This window comes from Heterodontus francisci, chromosome 2 (genome assembly GCF_036365525.1).
Source record: "Heterodontus francisci isolate sHetFra1 chromosome 2, sHetFra1.hap1, whole genome shotgun sequence".
NCBI lineage: Eukaryota > Metazoa > Chordata > Chondrichthyes > Heterodontiformes > Heterodontidae > Heterodontus > Heterodontus francisci.
The window spans coordinates 55126553-55137309 of NC_090372.1; the positions used below are offsets into that span (position 1 = coordinate 55126553).

Sequence of the window (10757 nt, forward strand, 5' to 3'; positions counted from 1 at the left end):
CGTGCAGAGAGATCGACCATTGACATGCTGTTCTCCCTTCGTCAGATACAGGAGAAATGCCGTGAACAACAGATGCCCCTCTACATTGCTTTCATTGATCTCACCAAAGCCTTTGACCTCGTCAGCAGACGTGGTCTCTTCAGACTACTAGAAAAGTTCGGATGTCCACCAAAGCTACTAAGTATCATCACCTCATTCCATGACAATATGAAAGGCACAATTCAACATGGTGGCTCCTCATCAGAGCCCTTTCCTATCCTGAGTGGTGTGAAACAGGGCTGTGTTCTCGCACCCATACTTTTTGGGATTTTCTTCTCCCTGCTGCTTTCACATGCGTTCAAATCCTCTGAAGAAGGAATTTTCCTCCACACAAGATCAGGGGGCAGGTTGTTCAACCTTGCCCGTCTAAGAGCGAAGTCCAAAGTACGGAAAGTCCTCATCAGAGAACTCCTCTTTGCTGACGATGCTGCTTTCACATCTCACACTGAAGAGTGCCTGCAGAGTCTCATCGACAGGTTTGCGGCTGCCTGCAATGAATTTGGCCTAACCATTAGCCTCAAGAAAATGAACATCATGGGGCAGGACGTCAGAAATGCTCCATCCATCAATATTGGCGACCACGCTCTGGAAGTGGTTCAAGAGTTCACCTACCTAGGCTCAACTATCACCAGTAACCTGTCTCTAGATGCAGAAATCAACAAGCGCATGGGTAAGGCTTCCACTGCTATGTCCAGACTGGCCAAGAGAGTGTGGGAAAATGGCGCACTGACACGGAACACAAAAGTCCGAGTGTATCAGGCCTGTGTCCTCAGTACCTTGCTCTACGGCAGCGAGGCCTGGACAACGTATGCCAGCCAAGAGCGACGTCTCAATTCATTCCATCTTCGCTGCCTTCGGAGAATACTTGGCATCAGGTGGCAGGACTATATCTCCAACACAGAAGTCCTTGAAGCGGCCAACACCCCCAGCTTATACACACTACTGAGTCAGCGGCGCTTGAGATGGCTTGGCCATGTGAGCCGCATGGAAGATGGCAGGATCCCCAAAGACACATTGTACAGCGAGCTCGCCACTGGTATCAGACCCACCGGCCGTCCATGTCTCCGCTATAAAGACGTCTGCAAACGCGACATGAAATCGTGTGACATTGATCACAAGTCGTGGGAGTCAGTTGCCAGCATTCGCCAGAGCTGGCGGGCAGCCATAAAGACAGGGCTAAATTGCGGCGAGTCGAAGAGACTAAGTAGTTGGCAGGAAAAAAGACAGAGGCGCAAGGGGAGAGCCAACTGTGCAACAGCCCCGACAAACAAATTTCTCTGCAGCACCTGTGGAAGAGCCTGTCACTCCAGAATTGGCCTTTATAGCCACTCCAGGCGCTGCTTCACAAACCACTGACCACCTCCAGGCGCGTATCCATTGTCTCTCGAGATAAGGAGGCCCAAAAGACAGACAGTAATCCCATATTCCCTACCACCTACCTACACTAGGAGCAATTTACAATGGCCAATTTACCTATCATCTGCAAGTCTTTGGCTGTGGGAGGAAACCAGAGCACCCGGTGAAAACCCACGCGGTCACAGGGAGAACTTGCAAACTCTGCACAGGCAGTACCCAGAATCGAACCCGGGCCCCTGGAGCTGTGAGGCTGCGGTGCTAACCACTGCGCCATGTGCATAGATCATTGAAAGTGGCAGAACATATTGAGAGAGTAATTAGCAGAGCATATGAGAACCTGGGCTTCATAAATAGAGGTATTGAGTACAAAAGCAGGGAAGTTATGCTGAACCTTTATAAAGAACAAAGAACAAAGAAAATCACAGCACAGGAACAGGCCCTTCGGCCCTCCAAGCCTACGCCGATCCAAATCCTCTATCTAAACCTGTCGCCTATTTTCTAAGGGTCTGTATCTCTTTACTTCCTGCCCATTCATGTATCTGTCTAGATACATCTTAAAAGACGCTATCATGCCCGCGTCTACCTCCTCCGCTGGCAACGCGTTCCAGGCACCCACCACCCTCTGCGTAAAGAACTTTCCATGCATATCCCCCCTAAACTTTTCCCCTTTCACTTTGAACTCGTGTCCCCTAGTAATTGAATTCCCCACTCTGGGAAAAAGCTTCTTGCTATCCACCCTGTCTATACCTCTCATGATTTTGTACACCTCAATCAGGTCCCCCCTCAACCTCTGTCTTTCTAATGAAAATAATCCTAATCTACTCAACCTCTCTTCATAGCTAGCGCCCTCCATACCAGGCAATATCCTGGTGAACCTCCTCTGCACCCTCTCCAAAGCATCCACATCCTTTTGGTAATGTGGCGACCTAAGCTCTGCTTAGGCCACACCTAGTGTATTCTGTCCAGTTCTGGTCATCACACTTCGGGAATGATGTGAGGGTCCTTAAGAGGGTGCAGAGGAAAGTTACCAGAATGGTTCCAGGGATGAGGGATTTTAGCTACAAGCTTAGGTTGGAGAAGCTGAGGCTGTTCTCCTTGGAGCAAAAGAGATTGAGGGGAGATTTGATAGAAGTGTACAAGATTATGACAGGTTTAGACAAGGTAGAAAAAGAAAAGATGTTCCCGTTAGCTGATGGTACAAGGACAATGGGACACAGATTGAAGATTTTGGGCAAGAGATACACGGGTATGTGAGGAAGAACTTTTTAATGTAGCGAGTGATAATGACCTGGAACTTGCTGCCTATGAGGGTGGTGGAAGTGGAAACAATCAGTGATTTCAAAAGGAAAGGCAGCCAGGGGAGTGCAGTGCTCCTCCTGCAGTATGTTCGAGGTGAGGGGAACCTCCGGTGACCCTGCCGACTTCACCTGCTGGAAGTGCATCCGTCTCCAGCTCCTATCAGACCGTGTTAGGGAACTGGAGCTGGAGCTGGATGAACTGAGGATCATTCGGGAAGCTGAGGGGGTGATAGATAGAAGTTACAGGGATGTCGTTACTCCACAAAACAAAGGCAGCTGGGTAACAGTTAGAGGTGGGAAGAGGTCAGTGCAGGGATCTCCTGTGGTCGTTCCCCTCAGCAACAAGTATACAGTTTTAGATACTGTTGGGGGGGACGGCCTATCGGGGGCAGGCTGCAGTGAACGGGCCTCTGGCACGGGGTCCTGCACTGTGGCTCAGAAGGGAAGGAGGGAGAATGGGAGAGCACTAGTCATCGGGGACTCGATGGTGAGGAGTACCGACAGGCGGTTCTGTGGGCGCAAGCGAGACGCACGGATGGTTTGTTGCCTACCTGGTGCCAGGGTCCGTGATGTTTGTGATCGCGTCTTCAGGATCCTTAAAGGGGAGGGGGAGCAGCCAGAGGTCGTGGTGCACATTGGCACCAACGACGTAGGAAGGAAGGGTGGCACAGATGTTAGAAGTGAGTTTAGGGAGTTAGGCTGGAAGCTGAAAGCTCGGACGGACAGAGTTGTTATCTCTGGTTTGTTGCCGGCGCCACGTGATAGTGAGGCTAGGAATAGGGAGAGAGCACAGCTGAACACGTGGCTGCAGGAATGGTGTAGGAGGGAGGGCTTCCAGTTCTTGGATAATTGGACTGCATTCTGGGGAAGATGGGACCTGTTCAAACAGGACGGGCTGCATCTGAACCAGAGGGGCACCAATATCCTGGGAGGGAGGTTTGCTAGTACTGTTCGGGAGGGTTTAAACTAGTTTGGGAGGGGGATGGGAACCGGACTTGTAGTCCAGGGACCAGTGGGTCCACTCAGAAAGACAAAGAGTGTAGTGAGGTATTGGGGAAGGTAGCACTGTCGCAGAGGACAGATGGGCACGGAGAAGGGTTAAAGTGCGTATACTTCAACGCAAGAAGCATCAGGAATAAGGTGAGTGAATTGAAGGCGTGGATGGGCACTTGGGACTACGATGTTGTGGCCATCACTGAAACGTGGATAGGTGAGGGGGAGGAATGGTTCTTGGAGGTACCTGGTTATAGATGTTTTCATAAGATTAGGAATGGTGGTAAAAGAGGTGGGGGGGTGGCATTGTTAGTTAGAAATAGTGTAACAACTGCTGAAAGAATTTTCGAGGAGGATCTGCCGACTGAGGCACTGTGGGTTGAGGTCAGGAACAGGAAAGGAGCAGTCACCTTGATGGGAGTTTTCTATCGGCCCCCCAATAGCAGCAGGGAGGTGGAAGAGCAGATTGGGAAACAGATTTTGGAAAGGAGCAGAAGTCACAGGGTAGTAATTATGGGGGATTTCAACTTCCCAAATATTGATTGGCAACTCTTTAGATCGAATAGTTTGGATGGGGTAGTGTTTGTGCAGTATGTCCAGGAAGCTTTTCTGACTCAGTATGTAGACTGCCCGACCAGAGGGGAGGCAATATTGGATTTGGTACTAGGTAATGAACCAGGGCAAGTGATAGAGCTGTTGGTGGGCGAGCACTTTGGAGATAGTGATCACAATTCTGTAGCATTCACTGTGGTAATGGAGAGGGATAGGTATGTGCAACAGGGCAAGGTTTACAATTGGGGGAAGGGTAGATATGATGCTGTCAGGCAGGAACTGAGGAGCATAAGTTGGGAGCATATGCTGGCAGGGAAGGGCACGGTCGAAATGTGGAACTTTTTCAAGGAGCAGATAGTAGGGGCCATTGATAAGCATGTCCCTGTCAGACAGGGAAGGGATGGTCATGTGAGGGAACCGTGGTTGACAAGAGAGGTTGAGAGTCTTGTTAGGAAGAAGAAGGATGCGTATATAAGGTTGAGGAAAAAGGGCACAGGCATAGCTCTGGAGGGATACAAGATGGCCAGGAAGGATCTGAAGAAAGGGATTAGGAGAGCTAAGAGAGGGCATGAAAAATGCTTGGCGGGTAGGATAAAAGAAAACCCCAAGGCCTTTTACGCGTATGTCAGAAATATGAGGATGACTAGGGGGACCGTAGGTCCGGTCAAGGACAATAGCGGGAGACTGTGTGTTGAGCCGGAAGAGATAAGTGAGGTTTTGAATGAGTACTTCTCTTCGGTATTTACGAATGAGAAGGGGTGTATTACTGAAGAGGACGGTGTGAAACAGACTGGTAAGCTCGAGGAAGTGCTCGTTAGGAGGGAAGATGTGTTGGGGTTTTTGAATAACTTGAAGATAGACAAGTCTCCCGGGCCTGACGGGGTATATCCAAGGATGTTATGGGAAGCAAGGGATGAAATTGCAGAGCCGCTGGCAATGATCTTTTCATCTTCTCTGTTGACGGGGGTGGTACCAGGTGATTGGAGGGTGGCAAATGTTGTGCCCCTGTTCAAGAAAGGGAATAGGAACAACCCTGGGAATTACAGGCCAGTTAGTCTTACTTCGGTGGTAGGCAAGTTGATGGAAAAGGTGCTGAGGGATAGGATTTCTGAGCATCTGGAAAGACACTGCTTGATTCGGGACAGTCAGCACGGTTTTGTGAGGGGTAGGTCTTGCCTCACAAGCCTGATTGAATTCTTTGAGCAGGTGACCAAGCAAGTGGATGAGGGTAAACCAGTGGATGTGGTGTACATGGATTTTAGTAAGGCATTTGATAAGGTCCCCCATGGTAGACTTATGGAGAAAGTCAGGAGGCATGGGATAGTGGGGAATGTGGCCAGTTGGATTAAGAATTGGCTAACTGATAGAAGGCAGAGAGTGGTCTTAGATGGTAAATACTCAGCCTGGAGCCCAGTTACCAGTGGCGTGCCACAGGGATCAGTTCTGGGTCCTCTCCTGTTTGTGATTTTTATTAACGACTTGGATGAGGAAGTCGAAGGGTGGGTCAGTAAATTTGCAGATGATACAAAGGTTGGTGGAGTTGTGGATACCGAGGAGGGCTATTGTCGTCTGCAAAGGGACTTGGATAGGTTGCAGTGCTGGGCTGAAAAGTGGCAGATGGAGTTTAACCCTGAAAAGTGTGAGGTCGTCCATTTTGGAAGGACAAACACGAATGCAAAATACTGGGTTAACGGTAGGGTTCTTGGGCATGTGGAGGAGCAGAGAGACCTTGGGGTCTATGTGCATAGATCGTTGAAAGTTGCAACTCAAGTGGATAGGGCTGTGAAGAAGGCATATGGGGTGTTAGCGTTCATTAGCAGAGGGATTGAATTTAAGAGCCGTGAGGTGATGATGCAGCTGTACAGGACCTTGGTAAGGCCTCATTTGGAGTACTGTGTGCAGTTCTGGTCGCCTCATTTTAGGAAGGATGTGGAAGCCTTGGAGAGGGTGCAGAGGAGATTTACCAGGATGTTGCCTGGAATGGAGAATAAGTCTTACGAGGAAAGGCTGAACATTCTAGGCCTCTTCTCATTAGAACGGAGAAGGATGAGGGGTGACATGATAGAGGTTTATAAGATGATCAGGGGAATAGATAGGGTAGACAGTCAGAAACTTTTTCCCCGGGTGGAGCAAAGCGTTACAAGGGGTCATAAATTTAAGGTGAAGGGTGGGAGATATAAGGGGGATGTCAGGGGAAGGTTCTTTACCCAGAGAGTGGTCGGGGCATGGAATGCCTTGCCTGGGGAAGTTGTTGAGTCAGAAACTTTAGGGACTTTCAAACGGCTTTTAGATAGGTATATGGATAAAGGAGAATGATGGGGTATAGATTAAATTGTCCTTGACAGAGGACAAAGGATCGGCACAACATCGTGGGCCGAAGGGCCTGTTCTGTGCTGTATTTTTCTATGTTCTATGTTCTATGAAATTGGATGGGCATTTGAGAGAAATAAACGTGCAGGGCTATGGGAATAGTGGAGGAATGGAACTGACTGGATTGCTCTACATAGAGCTGGCATGTACCCAATGTGCCAAATGGCCTCCATCTGTGCCATAATGACTCCTGACTCTATGACTCATACCAGCATAGTTCACTGGAAATTATTTCAGAACCTTATTACGTTCATGTCATGATTTTTTTCTACTTGGACCCAACATAGAATTTGTCCAATAAAACATGCAAATGGTTTTCAATGTTATACAAAATTGTAGAATTAAATCCTTACAGGAATTACAAGAGCATTTTCCTGTTACAAATACCTCCATTTCCCATTTAATCAGCTGTAGCTGTGCATTATACGGAACACCACCAGCAACTTGGATTTATACATTACTCTTCACATACACAAAGATGTCTTGGGGTAGAGAAAGAAAGTGAACTCCATTCAAGAGGGGTAGAGGAAACAAAATGGGGGATTGTGAGAAGAAGTGCTTTTAGGAGACTTTTAAAGGAAGGCAGGGAATTAGGGAGGGAGTTCTGGGGAACAGCTGAAAGAGTGATCAATACTAGTAGAGTGGGCAATGATGACTAACCCTGTTTCGGAGGAGCAGGGGTTGTATGTGACTGAGGTCGAATGGAGAGGAAAAGCCAGGAAGGGCTTTTGAAAGTGAGAATGTGGACTTAAAAGCAGTAAGCTAGGCTAGGATGGTTTGCACTAGAGGTTGTGGACCAAAGAGTTCTGAATATGTTACATGAACCTTATTATGTTCTGGTATTTCTACCTTTGCTCTGCAGGTAAGCTGCTCAGGAGCCGGCAAAGAACTATCTATTTCTGATACTGAACCTTCAGAAACATGGACAGAAAATGGAACCTTTAACTTGTCAGGAGGTCATACCCCACAGACAGATGCATCAGATGGTATGGTGAATTTGTGCTACCATTGAAGAGTATACAGAAGAGCAACATGTTTTTATACATAATATAAAAAATGTAATGGTTGAAAACTGTTGTTTTCTATTCTGACTGGATGTATTCTGGACAAAAGGGAGTGCTACAAATTTGAGGGAAATATTTTGCCTTTGGATGCATTTTCTATGGAGAATTTGCTGGAAATTTTTAAAAGGCTTGTACAATGATTGGTAGGTGTCCATTGTTCAGAGTAACTGCAACACACCCCATTATATCAAAAGGAACACATTTTTGAACTAGCTTGGGAATGCTAAGTTCACAATTGTGCATGGTTGTGGCCAACTAGAAAGTAATTTGGATAACTGGCGAGACCAAATCAAACTGTTACTGGAGAATTATTGTGACTAGCTACACAATGGAATTATATATTGGCAGGTAGGCTATTTTACCTTTTAGCGCTTGTCAAATGGGAAGGAATTACAAGTGTTTTAAATCATCGTATTTTAGCAACAATGGGGGTAATTTTATGCAGTCTGCCATGGCGGATTTGGTGGCATGCCGGGTGATATAATTAGGCAGGAGGTGCTTTTCAGATTCATGATGGCGAGATATTTTAGAGGAATTAATTCAGAGGTGGAGCAGGGGAGCGTGGTTGTTGAATGGTTGATGTTGATTGTGAAGGCACATTTTGCCAGCTGTGGGGGTGGTGGGTGGAGTAGATCAGTGTTGTGTGAAGAGCCTAAAGGGAGGGATGAGTGCTGTCAACATCGGGGAGCTGTGGGACAAATTGAGGGTACTGGCTCACATCTGACTCATTTTTGCTGCAGGAAAAATAAATGATGTGAAGTTGGTAAATTTCATAAAATAAGGGAGGCAAAAACATTTATATTTAAGTAAAAGCTTCAATTTAAGTTAGTCTGAAGATACTTACTTGAAAGGAAAGTTGCTGCTCCTTGAGGCTGCAAGCACAGAATGTTTTATATTTGTGGCGATCATGGTGCTTGGGGCAGTGATGGCAGGTTCCACCAATGAAAGGCCGCCTACTACATGATCCCATGTGTTCCCTGTGCCCGTCACCATATGGGTAATTTTAAATACAAAATTGCGCGGGAAATGGGATTTGCGGCGAGAGTGGAAATTACGACAATTTTCACTCCCACCGTCGGGAACGCCTTGGCACTCATAAGATTCCACCTGGTATGTCTGTCCATCATTCACTGTGGAAAAATCCATTAAAAAAAAATCCCTTTAATAAGTTCCCTTCTTAGATATAAGTGTTCTCCTCTTCTCCCACTACTTAACTGCTTCCTTCTAAGCATTCTCTGTTAGCTTTTTTCTGTTCTTCTGCATTATTTAGTTTTAAATAGTTATTCATTGTTTTCATACTGATTTTTTGGGGGGATTAAGTTTTTAACTTGGTTTACTGTGCTTCAAGTTTGGTTTTCTACAATACTACAAATAGCTTAATAATATTAGCGTCCTTTTTTATTCTCCCATTTTTAATCTTTGATTCAGATCTAGATCGCCCGAGTGATCATGAGGAAGCATTTGCCAGAGATCTTCCAGAATTCCCTTCAATTGATAATAAGGGAACAATAGATGATGATGATGACTCAAGCATTGGCATCCCTACTCCTCCAATTCCTACTCCAGAACCTAATGAAGCAGATTCATATCAGGAAGGTATACACATGGGAACTGCAGTTGCTGGACTTTCCGTAAACTTGACCAATGAGCAGAGCTTTAATCTTATCAGCACTATGGCAAGTGAAGTCATTGCTGCAGCAGTGTCATCTGCTGTGAAAGGCCAGTTGCAGGCCATTGAAACCAATGCCACCATGCCTCCACAGCTTAACTCGAGCGAAGAAACTGACACCGAAGAGGCAGATGACTTTGAGTTGCTTGACGAGTCCGAGTTGGAACAAATTGAGAGCGAATTGGGACTGGATCAGAGCCAGGCTGCAAGTCAACAAGCCAAAGATGGCAAGTCAGGCTTTCTCTCAAACCTACTGGGAGGTCATTAAGCTTTCTTTCAGGGCTGGAGAATAAACATACAGACCACATGTGAACAACAAAACAAACACAAGCTACAAGCTTATTTACTACAGTTGTTCCCAAAAAAGAGCCAAACCTCATAAATATGATCTTGTGAATATGGAACTAAGTGTAGCAAAGAAAGAATGAAAAAAAGTGAAATAGTACTGCACATTTATCAGCAATTAATAATTTAGTTATTGAAAGAACTGATTTAATTTGTGTTATTTGGTATAATGGGCCACCTATTTTGTGTGTGTTGTCTGACTATAATCTTTATGCCTTGAAATAACAGCATGGAAGCTAATCCTGTCTTGTTAATCTGAGTTGTTAATGATTAGCTTTAAAAATGTTTTAACTGATATGTATTGCCAAATCTGAAAGTTAGATATTTAACAAACACAATTTTTTTTAAGACTTGTGCGCAGAAACTGACAATCAGTAATCAGCTTCTCCCTGAGCCTTGTAGCAAGTTGGACTGCTAAGGAAGCAAAGTACCCCTTTTTGGAAATATTTGCAGTATTTTAGATATTTTATAAAATCCAGTCCTCTTTGAAGTCTCTTTTATTCATGTATGTTATGGTAACCATGCCCTTGGCATTGTGTTCAAGTAGAATGTTCATAGAAAGCCTAGTAGAGGCATGTTTCACACTTGAAATTATTAATTCATTTCCCTGCCTGTATTTATTTTAAATACATAAAACCAATCTGTACTGCAATTTCTGCCTTATTGAACTGCAGATTCAAAGGTGACGAGTAACACATTAAAACTTAGTTTGTCATGTTTTACCAATTAAATTTGGTTTTATATTTTTAATTTGATTTATAATACTTTAAAAATTAGCCTTTTTACACAAATCATAGTTTCATGAGTTAATGGACCTGACTCTGAAAATAATGCGGCAAACTTTTTAATAGTTGGAATAAAATCATAATTTGCTCTATTTATAGTGAGTCCCACAGCAACCGAACCAGTTGCTGTGTTAAATTAATTTCATGCCAGGTAGAATGTTGAAATTATGTAATACCTGTTCTGAAAGTTGTAGTTAATTCATACTTATTTAACATGTATGTGTACCTGGTGATGTCGATATATATGAGCCATAACTAAGATGGTAATCTGTATGTCTTTCTCCCA

At 45.2% G+C, this 10757-nt stretch overlaps 1 protein-coding gene across 2 annotated transcripts in view; it reads left to right on the top strand.

Moving 5' to 3' along the window:
* The window catches only part of retreg1 (reticulophagy regulator 1), a 305262-nt gene extending 294845 nt beyond the window's left edge, over positions 1 to 10417 (top strand). For both annotated transcript variants that reach the window (XM_068058442.1, XM_068058450.1), the window contains 2 exons: positions 7471 to 7594; positions 9101 to 10417. In XM_068058442.1, coding sequence (XP_067914543.1) covers positions 7471 to 7594; positions 9101 to 9609 — 633 coding nt within the window. In that variant the 3' untranslated portion in view covers positions 9610 to 10417. The remainder of the gene's footprint in view (positions 1 to 7470; positions 7595 to 9100) is intronic.
* Positions 10418 to 10757: the final 340 nt, after the last annotated feature.